Genomic DNA, 23,126 nt, shown 5'->3' with positions numbered 1-23,126 from the left:
CAATGTCTGATAGTAGAGAACTCATCAGGATCCTGTGGTGTAGTGCCGATGGCCGTCAAGGTTGGCGAGGTCTTTATTGATGATCCGCCTTGGAGCTCATCTGGTTGACATCCACAGCTATTGAAGTCATCTCTAGGTGGTGATCCACGATCTAAGCTGGGTACGGACTGGATCCGGGGGACTGGAGTGACCATCTGATCCGGATACAGGCTGGATCTGGTGGCTACGGTGACCTCGGAATAAGAATGAAACAGACTAATATTAGCGTAGATGCCATTCTTTTTACGATGCAACGAGTGCATCAGGTGTTATGGGAGGTGTTTTCGGTTCCGGTTGACCTAATTAATGCAGCCTAACAATCCTTTAACGGATTTGAATTATAGAAATGTGTTAATGATTTTATGTGTAAGCCAGGTTAAAGAGATGTGTCTTTAATCTAGATTTAAACTGACAGAGTGTGTCTGCCTCCCGAACAGTGTTAGGTAGATTGTTCCAGAGTTTAGGCGCTAGATAAGAAAATGATCTGCCGCCGGCAGTTGATTTTGATATTCTAGGTATTATCAAATTGCCAGAATTTTGAGAACGCAGCGGACGTGAAGGACTATAATACGATAGGAGCTCGTTCAAGTACTGAGGAGCTAAACCATTGAGGGCTTTATAAGTAATTAGCAAGATTTTAAAATCTATACGATGTTTAATAGGGAGCCAATGCAGTGCTGACAGAACCGGGCTAATATGGTCATACTTTCTGGTTCTAGTAAGAACTCTAGCTGCTGCATTTTGGACCAGCTGGAGTTTGTTTATTAAGCGTGCAGAACAACCACCCAATAAAGCATTACAATAATCTATCCTTGAGGTCATGAACGCATGAATTAATGTTTCAGCATTTGACATTGATAGCATAGGTCGTAATTTCGATATATTTTTAAGATGGAAAAATGCGGTTTTGCAGATGCTAGAAATGTGGCTCTCAAAGGAGAGATTGCTATCGAATAGGACGCCTAGGTTCCTAACTGATGATGACGAATTTACAGAGCAGCCATCTAGTATTAGACTGTGTTTTAGGTCATTACTTGTGGAGGTTTTAGGTCCAATAATTAATACCTCTGTTTTTTCAGAATTTAACAGTAAGAAGTTATTCGCCATCCAGTTTTTAATATCAGCTATGCATTCTGTTAGTTTTTCGAATTGAGATGTTTTGCCGGGCTGCGAAGAAATATAGAGCTGAGTATCATCAGCGTAACAATGAAAGCTAACACCATGTTTCCTGATGATATCTCCCAAGGGTAACATGTAAAGCGTAAAAAGTAATGGCCCTAGCACTGAGCCTTGAGGTACTCCATACTGCACTTGCGATCTAAATGATACCTCTTCATTTATTGCCACAAACTGATGACGGTCAGACAAGTACGATTTGAACCATGCCAGTGCACTACCACTAATGCCTACATAATTTTCAAGTCTATTTAAAAGAATGTTGTGGTCAATAGTATCAAATGCGGCACTAAGATCCAGTAGCACTAATAGAGAGATGCAACCACGATCGCTTGACAATAGCAGGTCATTTGTTACTCTAATTAGAGCAGTCTCAGTACTATGATATGGTCTAAAACCTGACTGGAAATCCTCGCAGATACCATTTTTCTCTAAGAAGGAGCATAATTGTGAGGATACTACCTTTTCTAGTATCTTTGACAGAAAAGGGAGATTCGAAAACTAAGGCCCGGGGGCCGAATGCGGCCCGCCCCCACATTTGGACCGGCCCTCTGAACAATGCCAGAGACATATTTTGAAAATGAAAAATTAAAAGGAAAAATTTTAAATATGATTTACTTATATCTTGATAATAAAGGTTGGCTTTCAAACTAAAATTTGTTAGTTAATTTTCGTTTAATTTTAGTTATTAACATTCAGCATAATGTGTCATTGCAATCGAACAGGTGATGCGCGAGCCAGCTAGATGACAAAATGACTCAATAGCATTTGAGGTGAAACTAGCACTGCTTGTGGGACAAGTGCAAAAGCAAGACTTCACTTATCTCCCAGTTACCCAAAGTTTTTCAGCTGAGAAACCAGTGACCCCATTCCCAGGTGAAAAGTCTGTGGAAGCGCTGAAAATGATGAAGGCAGAGTTTGACGTGTGATTCAAAAAACACGGTGGATTCTTGAATCGATTTTGCTTGACAAGCCTCTCAAGGCTACGGTTCTCTTGGTTGGTTGTACATCTTTTTCTTCTACACTTTTTCCTTCCACTCAACTTTCTGTTAACATGCTTGGATGCAGCACTCTGTGAACAGCCAGCTTCTTTGACAATGAATGTTTGTGGCTTGTGAAGGGTGTCAGTGCTTGTCTTCTGGACAACTGTCAGATCAGCAGTCTTCCCCGTGATTGTGTAGCCTAGTGAACCAAACTGAGAGACCATTTTGACGGCTCAGGAAACCTTTGCAGGTGTTTTGAGTTGATTAGCTGATATGTCACCGTATTCTAATTTTTTGAGAGTGAATTGGTGTTTTTTTTTAAATGTGAGCCAGATCATCACAATTAAAAGAACCAAAGACTTAAACTACTTCAGTCTGTGTGCATTCAATTTATTTAATACACAAGTTTCACAATTTGAGTTGAATTACTGAAATATATGAACTTTCTAATTTATTGAGATGCACCTGTATATCTTTTGAAAATAAATTATCCTTTTTCTGTGTGGTGCATAACAAAATAAACTATTCTAGCATTAAAAGGTAGAATAAATACAGGTAAAATCATAATAAAACAACTAGTAGTCAGTTCCATTGATGAATTTGTTTGGATAGGATAATATTTGGAAATCGTGAATCTGAGGGTGCAAAAAAAACTAAATATTGAGAAAATCGCCTTTAAAGTTGTCCAAATGATGTTCTTAGCAATGCATATTGCTAATCATAAATTACCTTTTGATATATTTATGGTAGAAAATTTACTAAATATCCTCATGAAACATGATCTTTACTTAATATCCTAATGAGTTTTACCATAAAAGAAAAATCGATCATTTTGACCCCACAAATATAATTGTGGTCCAGGGTCACCATCAAAATGAATCGATATCAAATTGAATTGAATCGAAATTTCTTCTCAATACCCAGCTCTACAAAATGCTTTTTGGCAATCAAGTTAAAAGATATGATTGAACGGTTCACATCTGAGCGTCGCCAAGGAATTTGGTCCTTTTCTTCCAATTTTCAAATGCTTTTTCGCTTTGAATCAAAGTTTGTAGTGTTGTGATTCATCTTAGAGCCGGTTGGTTTGGTTAATGACTTGGAACTCTTTATTAAAGTGTTTTTTGAAGTCTCTCTGGAGAAAATGAAAAATACTTCACCAGAAGCCAAGCCGCTGAAGCAGTAGGCGGTCACTGTTGCGCTGTTGCTTTGATGAGTGTTTTTAGGTCTGATTCTCAGTCACCTTTGGTTTTAATGATGCAATCCACCCCAATGTATGTCAGACGCATCTCTTTTAATGATGAGCGTCTGTTTTTTTATGCGTTTTTGGGCTGTTTTTATGGATCGGTATTGATTTCGTCCCTGTTGATGATATCACACTTGTTTATGCATAGCTGCATGTGTTTGTGTGTGGGAGAGTGTGTTGGAACGGATTATAACATTGCAAAATCTGCTCATCCAAGGGCTGAAACCATTTAACCTGCCGCTTAACAGTAATTGACGCTGACTAATCGTAATCCTGAAATGGAACTGAAAATGTGCCGATTAATTTCAAGCTTTAATTTGTGCCTGAGTAATGCAGAATTCATGCAAATATGCATAAATGAATTTTTGATGTTATTATAATGTTGTTTGCCTGAAATTGTATTGACAAAGCATGTGTATTACAGAAACTGAGATATGTTAGCAGTCAGTTTCTAGGTTAAGTATGTGGATTTTATTTTAATTTTTAAACATTTGCCATTATGATTTTAATATGTCATGCAGTTTTGAGAAAAGAACCTGTTGCATTTGATACCTGTTGGTTTAATATATTGTTTTCTAATGCAGTGCAATTCATAAAGCTCAAAGGTTTGAAATCATTAAGATTTTGTAATTTTTTTTTAAGTTTCTTTTGCCCACCAAGGCAATTTATTTGATCAAAAAGACAGTAAAAACAGTAATATTGTGAAATATTATTATAAATTAAAATTCTGTTTTAATATATTGTAAAATGAAATTTATTTCTGTGATGCAAATCTGAATTTTCAGCATCATTACTCTTCATTGTCACATGATCTTTCAGAAATCTTTATTATATGCAGATTTTCTGCTCAATTATTACTGGTGCTCAGTTATTAATGATTTTTGATATTTTGATGATAAAAAATATCTTTGCTCAAAATTATAGTTGCAATTATCGTCGGTGCTTTAGCAATGAAGAACAAAAAAATTAAGCAAAACCCCAGGCAGAAACTATTCCTTTTAATAGAGAAGGCCTGATTTGGGGATTTGAACTCTATCTGGCAACCTTGCACATGAAAGCTCATGTGTAGCATGTACAGCATTCCACAATAATATTTTGTCTTTTTTTTTTTTTTTTTTAAAAATAGAAAGAGATTTTGGTATAGTTTTTATTTATTTTATTTTTAAATATGTTTTAGTCTTGTCTTTCAGTCACAGTTATTGTTTATTGACCTTATTGTCATTGGAAAAAAAAATTAATTGAATTTAATTGGTTTCATTTAATAATTTAAACATTTTTAAAAAAATAAATAAAGTTTTGTAGTTGCCACAAATTATGATGTCAGTCGTATAGAAAATGCCCAATTGTTTACAGTATTTTTTTATATTTAAAAATATATTTTTAAAATATAATTGACTTAATTATAAATGTTTTGTCATGATCTATTTTTATCCATTAGTAAAATATTACATTTTAAATTGACATAAACCAGGTGTTTTATCTTATTTTAAAATCCAGTAAATTACCATTTTTACATTTAAACTGTTAATGCAAGTCTTGTAAAAAGGCCTTCATTTTTAAAACAGTAATATATCATTGCATTAATTTAAAAAAAAATAATAATAAACTTTTGAAACTGAGAAATAAATAGACTTTTTTTTTTCATTCAGGGACAACAGATGAAAAAATAGCCTTTGGCTAATTCTGGTACATTTACAAAAATGTTTTATCAATTTGCAATTTCCCTGTTAACTATAAACAAAAAATTTAATTTAAGTGCAACATTAAAATTGCATATTTATTAAGCATGAAAAAAAAATGTAGCCTACAATAATGCCAGTCTATATAGTCGCAGTTATTGTTTATTGACTGTATTGTCATTGGAAAAAAGCTAGTCAACAGACATTTTTCATAATAGTTTTCGTTAATGGAATTAACACTACTTTGCTAAATAGAAAGTTCAAAAGAACAGGGCTTATTTGAAACAGAAATCTTATGTAACATTATAAATGTCTTTTCTGTCATTTCTGGTTTACTATTTAATGTGTCCTTTTTTAATAAAAGTATTAATTTCTTTAAAAACTATCATGGTTTCCACAAAAATATTAAGTAGCAAAACTGTTTTCAACATCAATAATAAGAAGAAATGTTTCTTGAGCAGCAAATCAGCATATTAGAATGATTTCTAAAGGATCATGTGACACTGAAGACTGGAGTAATGATGCTGAAAATTCAGCTTTGGATCATAGAAATAAATTATATTTTGAAATATATTAACATAGAAAATAGTCATTTGAAATTGTAATAATATTTCACAATATTTTATTTATTTCATTTAGTTTCAGTCGACTAAATGTCAGAGCATAAAACATTTTGTCATGCTGTATAATGGTAAAAAATCTAAAAATATATATTTTTGTTTGCTAGACTGCCAAAAATAAAGCAAAACCCCATGCAAAAAACTGAATGTTTAACAGAGAAGCCCTTATTGGGGGATTTGAACTCTTGATATCTGGCAACCTCACGCATGAAAGTTCATGTGTAGCATGTACAGCATTCCACAATTATATTCTGACTATTTTTTTAACCCAAAATATTTGAAAAAAGCTATTTGAACTTGTAATAATATTTCAAAATACTGCTGTTTTTATTGTATTTCTAATGAAATAAATTAATCTTAAAATTAATTAAATTAATGAGTCGATAATTAGTACATTTAATTAAAACATTTAAAAAAAACTTTTAAAATTGCCACAAATTGTTTACTGTATTTTAAAGTATAAAATATATTTTTGAAAATGTATATTTTTTTATAAATATATATAGTTGTGTTACAACCTCTCATTAAAAGGGCTCGAAAAGAGAGATTATGTAACATAAAAAGAATGAGGAAACGTCTAGGTTACGTAGGTAACCCTCGTTCCCTGAAGGAGGGAACGGAGACGTTACATGGGAATTCGCTTAGAATCCAATCATCTCTGAGCCTTATACAAAAGGCCAATGAAAATTGGCGAGTGGCATTTGCATGACGCGCCACGCCCCGTACATACGGGTATAAATAGCGACGTCATGCGCCAGTCAGACAGGTTCTTCGCTGAGGAGCCGGATTGAGCCGGCGTCAGCGCGACGACAGGGACGTGGCAGGGGATGTAACGTCTCCGTTCCCTCCTTCAGGGAACGAGGGTTACCTACGTAACCTAGACGTTCCCCTTCAGTCGAATCACTTCGACGTTACATGGGAACTGACCCTATGGAACAAGCCACGTCCCTGCGCCGCGTTACGCAACGACCACGTGCCGGCAGGCGGACGTGTCAACAGGCGGACGTTAACGTAACCTTCCCAACGCCCTGGGGCCCGAGAAGGGGGGTCCCCAGGGATGCCAGAAACTGAAGCAGGGGTTGGGGGGGCGGAGACATGAATTCTGTCCATGTGAAAGTAAGAAATTCAATATATCCATAAGGGGGTTTTAGGGATATACGAGGGAAACAGAGGCCTTCTGGTTGACCCCTGGAAAAATATAGAGAAAAATAGCCACAACCTGCGGGGCGAAGGAGACCCGGCAGGAGCACAGTCAAGAGCTACTCCGCGTCTAGCCCGGACTGAGGGGCATGGAGGACCCAGGTTCGCCGGAGGGAACAACTGGGAGATAGCGCACGGATCCACGTGGGAATGGCGCAGCAAGCCGACACTAGCCGTCCTCCCGGTCACCTGTCAGAACTCGGGAAGAGACGGCCTCTAAGCGAAGGTTGTAAAACCTGGCAAAGGTATTAGGTGTCGCCCAGCCGGCAGCTCTGCAGATGTCCGCTAATGAGGCGCCATGTGCCAACGCGTAGGAAGATGCAACACTCCGTGTGGAGTGGGCATGCAAGCCTAAGGGGCAAGGCTCCCCCTGATATAAGTAAGACAGGGAGATGGCTTCTACCACCCAATGCGCCAACCTCTGTTTGGAGACAGCATTCCCTTTCTGCTGACCTCCGAAGCAGACAAAGAGCTGCTCGGTGCGTCTGAAGTGCCGAGTGCGGTCTACGTAGGTGCGCAGAGCACGGACTGGACACAACGATGCTATAGCTGGGTCTGCCTCCTCCAAGGGCAGAGCTTGCAGGTTCACCACCTGATCGCGGAAAGGCGTGGTGGGAACCTTGGGCACATAGCCGGGCCGGGGTCTCAGGATGACGTGAGAATCGCCGGGCCCGAACTCCAGGCACGCTTCGTCGACAGAGAAAGCTTGCAGATCCCCCACCCTCTTGATGGAGGCCAACGCAGTCAGGAGCGCTGTCTTTAATGACAGAAACTTAAGCTCAACTGAGGCGAGGGGCTCGAAGGGAGGTCCCCGCAGGCCCTGGAGGGCGACGGGGAGGTCCCAAGAGGGTACGAGGCGCGGTCTGGGAGGATTGATCCTCCTAGCGCCTCTGAGGAATCTCACGACCAGAGGGTGCTTCCCTAGGGATGATCCATCCACTGCATCGTGATGTGCGGCAATAGCGGCAACATACACTTTGAGAGTCGAAGGGGACAGCCTGCGCTCCAACTTCTCTTGCAGGAAGGAAAGCACTACTGCAATCGTGCATCTCTGTGGGTCCTGTTCTCGTGAGGAACACCAGTCGACGAATAGACCCCACCTCAGTGCGTACGCCTGCCTTGTAGAGGGGGCTCGGGACTGAGTGATGGTTTCTACCACGGCCTGTGGAAGGCCGGCGAGGTCTGAAGCGTCCCGTCCAGGAGCCAGACGTGCAAGTTCCATAGATCGGGACGTGGGTGCCAGATAGTGCCCATCCCCTGAGAAAGAAGGTCCTTCCTCAAGGGGATCTTCCAGGGAGGGGCTGCCGCGAGGGAATTGAGTTCTGGGAACCAGGTCCTGGCAGGCCAGTATGGGGCGACCAGGAGAACCTGCTCCTCGTCCTCCCTGATCTTGCACAGGGTCTGTGCAAGGAGGCTCACTGGGGGAAAGGCGTACTTGGGCCCCGGAGGCCAGCTGTGGGCCAGAGCGTCCCTGCCGAGGGATACCTCGTTGAGGGAGAAGAACTGCTGGCAGTGGGAGGATTCGGGGGAGGCAAACAGATCTATCTGGGCCTCCCCGAAATGCCTCCAAATCAGCTGGACTGTCTCGGGGTGGAGTCGCCATTCTCCAGGGAGGGTGGACTGCCGTGAGAGCTGATCGGCTGCACGGTTGAGTTCCCCCGGAATGTGAATGGCACGTAGCGATTTCAGCCACGTTTGACTCCAGAGGAGCAGACGGCGGGCGAGTTGTGACATGCGACGAGAGCGGAGGCCGCCCTGGCGGTTGATATAAGCCACAGTCGCAGTGCTGTCGGTACGCACAAGTACGTGCTTCTGACGCAACGTCGGTCGGAAGCGACGAAGGGCCAGAAGCACAGCCAGCAACTCGAGGCAATTGATGTGCCACTGCAGTCGAGGTCCTGTCCAGGAGCCCGAAGCTGCTTGCCCGTTGCACACAGCACCCCAACCCGTGGTGGAGGCATCCGTGTAAACCACGATGTGCCTGGACACCTGCCCCAGGGGTACTCCGGCCTGGAGAAAGGCAGGGTCTGACCACGGGCTGAACAGGCGGCGACACTGCGGGGAAACGCCAATCCGGAGTGTGCCACGGTGCCATGCCCGTCTCGGGACTCGGTCGTGTAGCCAGTGCTGAAGCGGTCTCATATGAAGCAACCCCAGCGGCGTTACCGCGGCCGCAGCTGCCATATGCCCCAGGAGCCTCTGAAAAGTCTTTAGAGGAACCGCTGTCTTGTGCCTGAATAAATCTAGACATCTCAGCACCGACTGAGCGCGCTCGTTGGTGAGACGGGCTGTCATGGAGACCGAGTCCAGCTCCACACCGAGAAAAGAGATCCTCTGCACTGGGGAGAGTTTGCTCTTTTCTCGGTTGACCTGAAGGCCCAGGCGGCTGAGGTGCTGAAGCACCAGGTCCCTCTGGTCGCATAGCACCTCTCGAGAGTGGGCTATCAGAAGCCAGTCGTCGAGATAGTTGAGGATGCGGAAACCTGACAGCCAAAGAGGGGCCAGGGCCGCTTCCGCAACCTTGGTGAAAACGCGAGGAGAGAGGGACAGGCCGAATGGGAGAACTTTGTACTGGTATGCTCGACCCTCGAACGCAAACCGAAGAAAGGGCCTGTGGCGAGGAAGAATCGAGACATGGAAGTACGCGTCCTTCAGGTCGATGGCTGCAAACCAATCCTGGGGACGAATGCATGTGAGCATGCGCTTCGTCGTGAGCATCTTGAACGGCAGCCTGAGAAGGGACCGATTCAGGACTCTGAGATCCAGGATGGGTCTTAACCCACCACTCTTTTTGGGCACGATGAAGTAGGGACTGTAAAACCCTGACCTCATCTCGGCTGGAGGGACAAGCTCGATCGCATCCTTCGCCAGTAGGACTGCGACCTCTGCACGCAGGACAGCGGCGTGGGTGTCTGAGTGGACACGAGTGTGAAGGACACCTCTGTACCTGGGCGGAGCTTTGGCGAACTGAATCGCATAGCCGAGACGTACCGTCCGTATCAACCACCGCGAGGGGCTGGGGAGCTGAAGCCAGGCCCCCAAGCGCCTCGACAGGGGTGTCAAGGGAACGTTGACCGACGTGACCGTGGTGGGGCAGCCTAGGGGGGGAACAGGAAGGGGAGACAAGCTGCTCTGAGCAGGGCCTACCTTCTTCCCAGGTTCCCGCGCTGGCGAAAGACAGCTCCGAGTCCGGCTCCGAGAGGGCATCCTGGTGCCGCCCGGAACGGGAACACGGGGCCGAGGCCCCGGAGGTGAAGGAAATTGCTCTTTTATTGAAGTTGTGGGTCCGGTGGGCCGGCGGCAGCGTTAAAGTGCACAACAACCCCCGGCCCTCCAGCGGGAGCGGGGACGTAGATGTTCTCGTCCCCTGAAGAACAAACTTCTCCACCTCCGGGTTGCCCGCGTCAGGGACGTTTCGCGGCTCTTTTGCGGGTGTTCTTTGCAGGTCCCTGAGAGGCGGGCGGCGCCGCACCCCCGCGGCCGGCTCGACGTCGGGCCGTCTCCTTCTTGGGTTCAGCAGGCGACGGAGCAGGTTTGGTGGGGGCCGCGGGGGGGCGCCCTCGGCGACGAGCGGGGGGAGGCTGAGCCACCGGCAGCGGGATGGGTTCAGACTCGCGGCGGGGCAAGATGTGTTGAATGGCCTCCCTCTGCTTCTGGACTGCCGAGAACTGCTGGGCAAAGTCCTCGACAGTGTCGCCGAATAGGCCACTCTGGGAGATAGGAGCGTCAAGAAAGCGAGCCTTGTCGACGTCTGCCATCTGGGCCAGAGTGAGCCATAGGTGTCGCTCCTGGACCACGGCTGTGGACATCACCTGACCAAGGGAACGCGCCGTGACCTTCGTCGCCCGTAGGGCGAAGTCGGTGGCGGCGCGGAGTTCTTCCATAACCCCCTGGTCGGGACCACCCTCGTGCAGCTGTTTCAGGGCCTGGGCCTGATACACTTGGAGGATCGCCATAGCATGCAGGGCGGTGGCGGCCTGTCCAGCGGCGTGGTAAACGCGGCCCGCAAGGGCGGACGAGCGCTCGCACGCCCTGGACGGGAGATGCGGACGATCCCTCCAGGTGGCAGCGCCGCGTGGGCACAAGTGCACCGCCACAGCGCGCTCGACCCGGGGAATCGCTGCATACCCCCTGGCCGCCCCGCCATCGAGGGTGGCGAGGGGAGAGGAGCTGGGGCGGGGCCGTGATGAGAAGGGGGCCCGCCAGGATCTGGTCAGCTCCTCGTGCAGCTCCGGGAAGAATGGGACCGAGGGGGGGCGAGGTGGAGCCGCGGGGGCCCTCCCCAGGAACCAATCATCCAGCCTAGAAGGATCGGCCGGGGGCGCCTGGGGCACCTCCAAACCGATCCCCCTGGCGGCCCGGAGGAGCATAGTCGATAGCTCGACGTCCACCTCAGACGGAGCGGCCACCTCTGGAGGGGGCCGCGCCGCCGAAGCGTGCGCCTCGCCAACCGACTCTCCCTCTGATGCTGCGGTCGACATCTCATCCTCCGCAGGAGCACCGAAGGAGACGCTCAGCCCGCTGGGCGGGGAAGCGTACTGCTCCGGGAACTCGACGGGACCACGCTGTGTGACAGAAGACCGCAGGGCTTTCTGGGCCGGCGGTGCGTTCTGCACGGTGACAGTTAAGTCCCCCCGCGTCTCGCCGCGGTGGCCGAAAAGCATTGACGGCTTAACGACGGACCGCGAGAGGAAGGCGGGGGGAGCCGCCTCGCGAACGAGCGGCGGGACTTCAGCGTGCTCATGGTCATGCATTCGCAATGAATGCATTCACCATCCATGAACGCTGCCTCAGCGTGCTCACTCCCCAAACACGTGAGGCAGTGATCATGTCCGTCCGCAGGAGGGAGGAAACTACCGCATCCTGAAGCGCACGGCCGAAAAGCCATTCTGAAAAGAACGTCTTGCGGCCGCGAGAAATTGCTCTTTTAGCTCCCGGTCTGCCCAGGGAAAAAGCCGCGGGGCGGCTGTGCACTCAACGGGACTTTCTCGCTGGAATGCAGTGCGGCTGTAATGGCCGTGAAAACGGCAGCCCGCAGGAGATCGCTGACGGCCGCCAAACAGAAAGCTCTTTTAGTCTTGGCAGCACGTCAGGAGAGAGAGCAGGAACTCTTTTGAAGAACTCTTTGTTGTTTTGTTTAGAAGTCTCGTAGAGAGAAAATAGCAGGCTCAACATCAGACGGATCTGAAGCGAAGAAGCTGTCTGACTGGCGCATGACGTCGCTATTTATACCCGTATGTACGGGGCGTGGCGCGTCATGCAAATGCCACTCGCCAATTTTCATTGGCCTTTTGTATAAGGCTCAGAGATGATTGGATTCTAAGCGAATTCCCATGTAACGTCGAAGTGATTCGACTGAAGGGGAACGATGTTACTATTCAAGTCTATTTATTCACTCACTCAACAGAACGACACTGACGAATTTAGCTACCAAATAACACATAACATACTGGACGACAACTACAAAGAAAAAGTAAGAACACAAAATAACCAAAAGGACAAAGTTTTGCTGGCTGGCCCACAAGAATCCGTCTGTCCTTCTCCTCCTCGTTGGCGTCTTTTTAACCACTGTTAATCAGCCTCGCAACAACAAACAGGTGCGTCCACCTAAAAGAAAGAAAGAGAGCGAGAGAGAGAGCGCACCTACACGCTCGTAGAGATAGCGTAACGCCAAGAACACAAGGGAGGGACAACAAAAGGCAAACAAGATCCTGCTTAAGCCGCCGACCGTAACACTCCCCCACCTAAAAAAAAAGAATGTGAGGTTTAGTGAGGTTTAGTGAATTTTTAGTGGAGAGCGCGCAAGAAGTCCAACAGGTACAACTACGACACATTAACCGCGTGAGAGCGCATCTGCAACAACATTGTCACTGCCCTTCTTGTGCTTAATTTCCAAGTTGTATTTTTGGGCCATCAAGGCCCAACGCATTAAGCGCTGGTTATGGTTATACATGCGTGATAAAAACACTAACGGATTGTGGTCGGTAAAAACCACAACAGGCACAGAGGCAGATCCCAAATAAACATCGAAATGCTGTAGAGCCAACAACATTGCAAGTGTCTCCTTCTCAATGGTTGAATAGTTCAACTGATGCCGATTGAACTTAGTAGAGAAGAAAGACACAGGATGGAAAAGCCCGTCAGCACCGTCTTGCAAGAGGACAGCGCCTGCTCCAGTTGCACTTGCATCCACCTCTAACGTAAACGGTCGTGCAAGATCCGGTGACGACAACACTGGAGCACTGCAAAGAAGAGATTTAGCACACAGGAAAGCATGTTGACACTCGTCCGACCAACAGAAAGGTGTTTTAGGACTACACAAAGCGGTCAATGGGGCCACAATCGTGGAGAAATTTTTACAAAAGCACCTATAGTACCCGGCCATTCCTAAAAATCGCCGTAACTCCCGCCGTGTGGTGGGAACAGGATAAGACAGAATGGCAGTCACTTTAGCATCTATGGGTCGCACCTTCCCCTGGCCAACCTGCTTACCCAAGTAAGTGACCGTCGCCTTCGCGAACTCGCACTTTTTTAAATTAAGAGTGAGAGAAGCAGCAGAGAAACGATTAAAAACAGTCCGTAACGTTACCAAATGCTCAGTCCAGGTGGAGGAATAAATCACCACATCATCCAGGTATACATTACACTGATCAACATCTTTTAAAACTAGTTGCATTAAACGCTGAAAAGTTGCGGGCGCGTTTCGTAAACCGAAAGCCATTCTGGTGTACTGAGCAAAGTGATCTGGCGTGACAAAAGCAGCAATATCAGATGCACGCGGAGTTAACGGGACTTGCCAGTATCCTTTCAACAGATCTAGCTTCGTGATGTACTGTGCCATGCCAAGATTGTCAATGCAATCTTCGACTCGCGGCAATGGGAAAGAATCAGGCACCGTCACCGCATTCACCTTCCGAAAGTCAGTACAAAATCTGACCGAGCCATCTGGTTTCGGAACCAAGACACAGGGAGAACTCCACGGACTTTGACTAGATTTAGCAAAGTTATTCTGCAACAAATATTCCACTTCTGTTCTCATTGCGTTTCTCTTGTCCACAGAACAACGATACGCATGCTGTTTAATAGGTGAAGCAGAACCTACATCGATGTCGTGCTGGAGAACAGAAGTACATGAAGGGACATCGTTAAACAATACAGGATAGCTTTGAATTAGTTCAATAATGTCCTGTTTTTGATGAACATCTAGATAAGACAACTGTTGTTGTAGAGAGTTTAAGAATGCAGAGTTATTCAAACACCCTCCAATGAGCATCTCACTGTACACTTCCAATCCATCATCATTATACTGCGCATTAAACACAGACAAAACAGGTTCTACCTTCTCCAATGCCTTCACCTCAGGATCGTTAATTGTAACAGCAGCGTTGCTAGATCGTTCCGAATACGATTTCAACATGTTCACATGGCATAAACGTGTCTTCCTACGACGGTCTGGAGTACAAATAATGTAATCAGTGTCACTCACCTTGCTTTTAACTACATAAGGCCCCGAAAAACGTGCAGCAAGAGCAGCACCCAGCACGGGCAACAATACCAAGACCTTTTCCCCCGGCAGAAAATTCCGCACAACGGCATGCTTATCATATCGTCGCTTCATTTTCTCTTGCGAGCGGCAAAGTGCATCTTTAGCAGTAGCACAGGCTCTATATAACCGTTCGCGGCATCGCGTAACGAAGTCGAGAACATTTGTTTTTGGCGCTTCGCCTAGTGAAAGAAACTGATCTTTTAAAACCTTTAAAGGTCCCCGCACATTATGGCCAAAAACCAATTCAGCCGGACTAAATCCAAGAGACTCTTGTCTCGCGTCTCGAACTGCAAACAGCACCATCGGGATGCCATCATCCCAGTCATTTTCAGTTTCAAGACAATATTTACGTAAAGTGGACTTCAAAGTCTGATGCCAGCGTTCCAGCGCCCCCTGGGATTCCGGGTGGTATGAGCTAGAAACAACGTGAGAGATACCCAAAGCTTTCATCGTTTTTCGAAAAACCTTTGACAGGAAATTTGAGCCTTGATCGGTCTGAACGATCTTTGGAAGTCCAAAGGTAGTGAAAAATTTGACAAGTGCCTTCGTAACTGTAACTGCCGTAATCTTACGCAATGGAACCGCCTCTGGAAATCGTGTGGTGACGCACATTATAGTCAAGAGGTACTGATTCCCCGTTTTAGTACGTGGGAGGGGACCAACACAGTCCACAATTACCCGTTCAAATGCCTCGCCAACTGCTGGAATGGGGTGAAGCGGAGCTGGCGAAACAACTTGATTGGGCTTACCAGCCATCTGACACGTATGACATGTCTTACAAAATCTAGAAACTTCCGTTTTCAATCCGGGCCAAAAGAAATGCTGAAGAATACGATCATACGTCTTAGTCACACCGAGGTGTCCCGCCCAGGGATGATCATGCGCAACAGCCAAAATATGCGGCCGAAATTTGGAAGGAACGACAATTTGATTTACAGTACCCCAATCACTGTCGCCTTTAGTCAACGAACGTGCATTCCATTTACGCATCAATACATCATTGTCCCAAAAGAATTGATGCTTACCAGAATGTGCCATCGCAACACTGGCACGACACGTTTCCAGTGTACAATCATTATTTTGGGCTTCAATGAGTGATTCACGCGATACGGGCAAAAACGCAACCATTTCTGGCGCTACAAATGTTTCAAGATTAGAATTAGATGCATTAATTTGGTCAGTAGGAAACGTTTCCTTTTCAAAAACATCACGTAACACCGTATCACTTATCTCAACCTCATCCTGCTGACAAGCTGCCTTTACTTGTGCTCTCGTTGACACTGCACTAACAGAAAACACATCAGGAAATTTCTGTGCAAGCTGGTCAGGGTATCTCTCCACCTGTGGTATATCAGTAACATGTAACACTGGCATAACCTTACCACCGGCGATATCATTTCCCATAATAAACTTAACGCCCTTTATAGGAAAAGAAGAACGAACTGCCACATCAAAACATCCTGACACTAAATCAGAGTTGAGCCATACTCGATGGAGTGGAACTGGCACGAAACTCATCTCAATCCCTTGTACAATAGTACTAGTTCCACATGCCGACTCTGCACAGAAAGGTAACGCATCTGATAGCATAAAGGACTGCGATCCCCCTGTGTCACGCAATATCTTCACAATACGCTGATCCTCAACCTTACCCGTCAAGGAAACGGAACCCTCAAATACGAAAGGTTTGAAACAGTCTTCAGCATCATCAACCGGAACAGCGCACGTAGGAAAAGAAACGGTTTTAAGCAAAACCACTCCCCGCGACTGACCTACCCCATCATGTCGTTTTTGTTTTCTCTGAAGACTATAACAATCAGCAATAGTGTGCCCTATTTTACGACAATAACTGCATTCACGCCTGATTTTTACCCCTGGAGATTTCACTTTAAAATCAGACTGGCAACTTTCATTTTCTTTTTGCAAAAATCCTGATTCTGACTGATGCCTAACAAACGTGGTTTTATGCATCAAGACATATTCATCTGCCAAAATAGCTGCCTGTTGCACAGAAGTTACTTTCTGTTCGTTCAAATTGAGAGCGGTACGTTCTGAAACACAGTTTTTAAACTCCTCGATCAGCAACAATTCGCGCAGAGAATTATAATCGGTAGCCTTACATGCTTTACTCCACCTATCGAATAATACACTCTTTTCCCGAGCGAATTCAACATACGTTTGTGAAACAGATTTTTTAGTCATTCGAAAACGTTGTCTATAATGCTCAGGCACCAATTCGTACGCACGGAGGATGGCATTTTTCACTGCATCATACTGAACGCTCTCTTCCAAAGCTAACGAAGCGCACACCTCCTGCGCTCTCCCCGTGAGCTTACACTGCAGCATTAACGACCAGGCTTCGCTTGGCCACTTTAAAGCCATAGCTATACGCTCAAAAGCCTGAAAGTATGCTTCTACCTCTTTCTCTCGAAAGGGCGGCACTAGGGCGATATTCTTTGCCACACTAAACGAAGCTGCCGATGGAGGATCGCCCAATACAGATGTCGACGCAACCACAGGATTATTAACCGAATCAGTTGGGACACAAATAGAATTTTCATTACCAGCATTTGGATCTACATATGGCCTATTGTCTACCCCTGTCTCTTGTTTTACCTGTAATTCCAACTGTCGCAGCCGAATTTTAGTATCCGCTTCAATACGATATTTTTCTAATTGATGCTGCAACTCATCTCTTCGCGCTTGAGCTTTATCCTGGGCCTCCAACTGCAGTCGAGCTAACCGCACCTTCAAGCGTGCATCACCATGAGACGTCGGTGATGCATCAGTAGACAGTGATAAAGGCTCAAATTTTGGCATAGACAATGATGACCTTACCTCACGAACATTTAGCGGAGTGACAGGAGCTACTGGAGACTCCATAGCAACTGATGATTCCCCCTGCTCTACTTCAGCGTCAGGTAACACCCCTTTTTCAAAAAGACCAGCCAGCAAACACATTTTCACGTCCTTTTTAAGTAGTGTTCTAGAAACAAATATATCATAATGCTGAGCAATAATGAACAAATCATCTTTTCTACAGTTGTCCAGTTTTTCAACACTTGGTTGCTTAATAAAGTCGTTCAAATCAAACGCTGCCATTACTTACTGCTGCGTTCATACGAATCAAGCAAGCACACCCCGGTCCTAACTTCCTAACCACAAAACTAACTACAACCTTCCTAGTCTTCAGAGGGTTACCAGTTAAGAGATAGAATCTCCTCCCCGGAGTACCTCCAAAAATAACAAATTAAAACAAAAACTCAAAACAATAAACAGTAATCCGATGGAAGGTCCGGCGCTAAACACGGCCAGCTGGATTACTCTAACTAACCGGAGCGTTAACCTACTTAATCACTATAACGCAGTCAAATCATCAGGACAAGCCCCCAATTTATGTTACAACCTCTCATTAAAAGGGCTCGAAAAGAGAGATTATGTAACATAAAAAGAATGAGGAAACGATGTTACTATTCAAGTCTATTTATTCACTCACTCAACAGAACGACACTGACGAATTTAGCTACCAAATAACACATAACATACTGGACGACAACTACAAAGAAAAAGTAAGAACACAAAATAACCAAAAGGACAAAGTTTTGCTGGCTGGCCCACAAGAATCCGTCTGTCCTTCTCCTCCTCGTTGGCGTCTTTTTAACCACTGTTAATCAGCCTCGCAACAACAAACAGGTGCGTCCACCTAAAAGAAAGAAAGAGAGCGAGAGAGAGAGCGCACCTACACGCTCGTAGAGATAGCGTAACGCCAAGAACACAAGGGAGGGACAACAAAAGGCAAACAAGATCCTGCTTAAGCCGCCGACCGTAACAAGTTGCAATCAAAATTATTCAACCCCCCAGAGATTGCAGTACTTTACAAATAAAAGCTTGTCTGAAGTTTCAGGACTTTATAAAAATTGCATCTACAACAGTGTACTGGCATATTAAAAGTGACAATGTCAATATATAATGTAATGTGTTTGAGTTCTAGGATTTTTTTAGCAACACAGCTGTCATAATTATTCAACCCCTATTCAACATTGCCGTTTTAAGTCATTTATTTTTGTGGAAGGGAACAAAATTGTCCTAAAACACAATGAACCCTTTAGAAACTATTAAAAAAACTGAATCAGCTTGAGATGTTACACATCTATACATTTATCCCATGCATGAGCTGAAGTTGAGTAGCAAATATGGTAAAGTCAACAGAGCTTTCACCAAAGCTATGTTGTACCAGAAAACCTTTGAGGGTGTTGAACCAAAAATGCACAATTTCATAAAATGTTTGATCAGAGCAACTGAGAAAAACCTGCAATGTACAGCCAAAGACTTGCGAGACGACCCGATGAAAGGAGGAAAAATATTTCATTCCAGAGTAGAAGATGAACATAAGACAAGCATGGCTTTCATGTTGGGGCATCTTGGCGAATACCATTCTTGATCAAGAAGAACAAAAAGGTCAGCTTGAATATGCTAAAATTTATTTGGATAGACCTGTGGAGTTCTGGAAGAATGTTTTATGGAGCGATGTGACCAAACTAGAACTTTGTGGACGTATAGATCAGCGGATTGTCTGGTGCAAAAAAGGGAAAACTAATGAGCAGAAGAACACTATCTCCATGGTCAAACATGGAGGTGAGCTGATCCAATTATTGGGTTGTTTTACTGTAGCATGAAGTGGAAAACATGACCGTATGAAGGAAACCATGGATTCCTTGAAGTATCAGGCTATTTTGCCAAGAATTGTGATGCCTTTGGTGCAAAGACAAAGGATGATGATCAATGGACTTTCCTGCAGGACAATCATCCCAAAGTAAACATCCAAATCTGCTTATGCTTGGTTCAGGGATCAGTCACAGAATGTTCTTGAGTGGCCTGTTCAGTCTCCAGATTTAATTCTCATTGAAAATATTTGGTTGAATTTGAAGAAATCAGTGGCAAAGTGAAAACCAAAGATTATCCGTGATCTAAAAGCTTTTTCAGCCGAGGAATGGTCCAAGATTGCAGTAGAGAGGTGATCAACGCTTCTAAACACTTTCAAACAGCGTTTATTGGTGGTTTTAAATAATAAAAGATTCTGCACCAAATTTTACTTTTGGGGGTTGAATAATTTTGAACATGAACGTTTAGAGCCAGTTTGATTTGATCAATCAATTTGATCAATTTATGTTCTCAGAATTACTCAAATGTGTATTAAAATACTTCATCTAATAGGGTCCTAATGCCTTTGTAGATTTGTTTTTAGAAAAACAAATTATCTGGAACAAAATGTCTTGCATGTCAAGGGGTTGAATATTATTATTAATATTTTTTAAATTGTTAAGATTTTTATATTATAAAATCATGCAAATGGTTTTGCTGCTTTGGATTACAGAAATAAATTATATTTTAAAATATACTCCCATAGAAAATAGTCATTTGAAATTGTAATAATATTTCACAATATTACTGTTATTTACAGTATTTTTAATTAAATAAATGCAGCCTTGGTGAGCAAAAGAGACTTCTTTGAGAAACATTTAATAGTTTATTAATTTATTTTTCGAGAAACAGTTTTCTAAATACGTTTTGGTTCAATACTAGATAGAAAATGAATATTCCATCTTGGAGTTACAGTGAGTTGCAGTTTCATGCATCTTTTAGAAACTGAACTGAATTGTGGCAGTCTGTCCACATGTCACATCTGCCTACTTCCCTGTCACCTGCTAGTCCAACTGAGTAGAGAGTACGGCTGGTGCAATCAGGTGATTTGTGTCACAACAACTAGAGAAAGAGAGAAATGAGGAAAAAGGGGGGAACATGCACCTGTAAAGAAAATTCCATCTATAATAATAGAGTGTTTGAGTCTAATCACTGCTTGTATATATTGCTGTTCACAATAGAGAAATATAGTAACACATTACATCACATTTGTATTTGCTTGTGACTGTGGCTGTGCAAATAAGATATTTTGACAGTAAGGAGCTTATGTGAGGCGCTTTCTTGGAAAGACAGTGTGTGTGTGTGTGTGTGTGTGTGTGTGTGTGTGTGTGTGTGTGTGTGTGTGTGTTTTTGTGTGCTTTTCTATGTCTCATCCTCTAACAACCCTTGTCTCCTGTCACGCAGGAGGTGTCAAATTCATCAGCGATGAGTGTGTCGAGCAACAGCGGGGGTCGACAAGTCTCGCAGCAGGTCTTCCTTCAGGATGAAAGGGTACGGACATTTCCGACAGCCCTGCTACTAATAACTCTCCATTTCACAAGTCCACAAAAACGTCAGACACTAACAGTGGCGGATCTCGCCAACAGGAGCTGCGCTGACACTCGCACCGCTCTTAATTTACAGCTCTGAGTCTCCACAGTGCCTTATTTCTGTTTACTATCTTGCTGTGAAATGTCACCGCAACCCAATCAATTTTCAATAATGTGAAAAATGTCATTTGGAGACTGGAGGTTTTAGCACCATCGCCTACACATGAAAACATTTACATTTATACATTTGGCAGATGCTTTTATCCAGTGCAACTTGCATTGCAATTAACATATATTTTATCATAACCCATAACTTTGCTCTTCTTATAGTAATCTCATGGTAAAAAATGCTAAAAGTGATTAGAAATGAGGACAAGGGGAATGCATGAAGTTTTGAAGTGACCCTGCGAAAGTAGACGAGAGAGTATAGTCCAGTAGAATAATTCATGAAATATTGATTGTTAAATCGAGGGAGCAGATCAGTGTCTGTTGAGTAGAATAAAAAGTAAAACGCAAAAAACCTTGAAACATTGCACTTGATAAAAAGTGCTCTTGCCACAAAAGTTCTTGTGATGTCAGTCACATTGTAAATTCACAATTTTTGAATATTTTAAAATGTAAAAGTATGTTAATATATTAAAAATTCAGTCGAGGTCAAAAGTTTATCAGTGATATTATTTTCACCGAAATAAGAGGGCTCATACAAAAAATGCATGTTGTTTTTTATTTAGTACTGACCTGAATAAAATATTTCACATAAAAGACATTTACATATAGTCCACAAGAGAAAATAATAGTTTATAAAAATGCATATGCATGAGTCCCTCAGTTGTCCTCAGTGTGAAAAGATGGATCTCAAAATCATACAGTCATTGTTGGAAAGGGTTCAAATACACAAAAATATAGAAAACTCTAAGAATTTGTGGGACCTTATAGATTTTTCTGAAGAACAGCAGGCAGTTGAACTGTTCAGGACAAATAAGGGACTCATGAACAACTATAACTAAAAAAAACTAATAAAAAAGCTGTTGATCATTCAGGTAAGAATCAACAAGAATTAAGAATCAAGTGTATGTAAACTCTTGAACAGGGTAATTTTTATAAATGCAACTATTATTTTCTCTTGACTAAATGTAAACGTCTTTTGTGTGAAATATCTTATTACTAAATAAAAAGTAACATTCATTTTGTATGGTCCCTCTTATTTTGGTAAAATTTACATTTTGCATATTCTGCAAGGTGTATGTAAATTGGTAACACTTTATAATAACTATCCGTTATAACTAGTTAATAGATCATTAATAAACTGTTAGTTAATGAGTTATAAATGACTTGTTAAATAACAGTTATTAGTTTGTTATATATTTATAACTGTGCCTTATAGATAGCCAATAGATAACTTACAAACTGTTAGTTAACAAGTTATAAATGACTTGTTAACTGTATTTTAATGATTTATAACTATACATAATAAAATATTAATAGATCATGAACAAGCTGTTAGTAAATTACTTACTAAAGACTTGTTAAGTATCAGTTAATAGTTTATATATGTTATTGGGACGTTATTCTAAAGTTGCAACTATTCTTCATTTATTATTTATTATTTATTAACTGTTAGTAAATGAGGAATAGTTGCAACTTTAGAATAACGTCCCACTAACATAGATAAGCTAATAACTAACACTTAACTAAAACATTAACTCACACTTTACTGATCAGTTGTTCATAGTTTAACCATCTACTAATACCAGTGAAACTTTGTAGAACAGCAAATGGATGGAACAAGTTCAAGCTACAGAAATTTGATGTGATATTTAAAATACAAAATTTTTGTACCTCAACCTTGTTCCACCCATAGGCTTTTCTGTGTACTGTATTTTACCAAAGAAACTCCACAGATAAAATGTTGAACATTGTGTTTAATGTATAGAAACACACATACTGAGCCATCACATGGCAGAACAGCAGTATACAACATAATACAAACCCATGAGGTTTGGGCACTTTATCCTGATCAAACATCTTTAATGAAAAGATAGCAAACAGTCCTGCTTACCGTCACCATTGTTGTCCATGTGCACAGCATGGTCCACAGGTGTAGCTTTCTTTTTACTGGAAGTACCCGCTTTTGACTTCTTTCACCAGACAGTACCTGGATTTATCTCAGTATTTTGCACATCGCTGCTGGTTCACTCAGTATAGAGGGTCCAAGGTGTGATAAAACATGTTCATATCAATAATGCCAATGGCTAGATTTTTATTTAATTTGTTTTCATGTTTAGCACCAAAAAGTGCCCAAACCTCATGGGTTTGTATTCTGTTGTATACTGCTGTTCTGCCATGTGATGGCTCAGTATGTGTGTTTCTATTCATGAAACACAATGTTCAACATTTCATCTGTGGAGTT

At 43.4% G+C, this 23,126-nt stretch overlaps 1 protein-coding gene across 1 annotated transcript in view; it reads left to right on the top strand.

Annotated features, from left to right (window-relative positions):
* The window catches only part of xirp2b (xin actin binding repeat containing 2b), a 100,446-nt gene that overhangs the window by 58,043 nt on the left and 19,277 nt on the right, over positions 1-23,126 (top strand). The window contains exon 5 of the mRNA XM_073845139.1: positions 20,592-20,678. Coding sequence (XP_073701240.1) covers positions 20,592-20,678 — 87 coding nt within the window. The remainder of the gene's footprint in view (positions 1-20,591; positions 20,679-23,126) is intronic.

The sequence above is a fragment of the Garra rufa genome, chromosome 8 (assembly GCF_049309525.1).
Source record: "Garra rufa chromosome 8, GarRuf1.0, whole genome shotgun sequence".
Taxonomy (NCBI): Eukaryota; Metazoa; Chordata; class Actinopteri; order Cypriniformes; family Cyprinidae; genus Garra; species Garra rufa.
The sequence above is the reverse complement of the archived record's forward strand: the minus strand, read 5'-3'. Positions and strand labels throughout refer to the sequence as shown.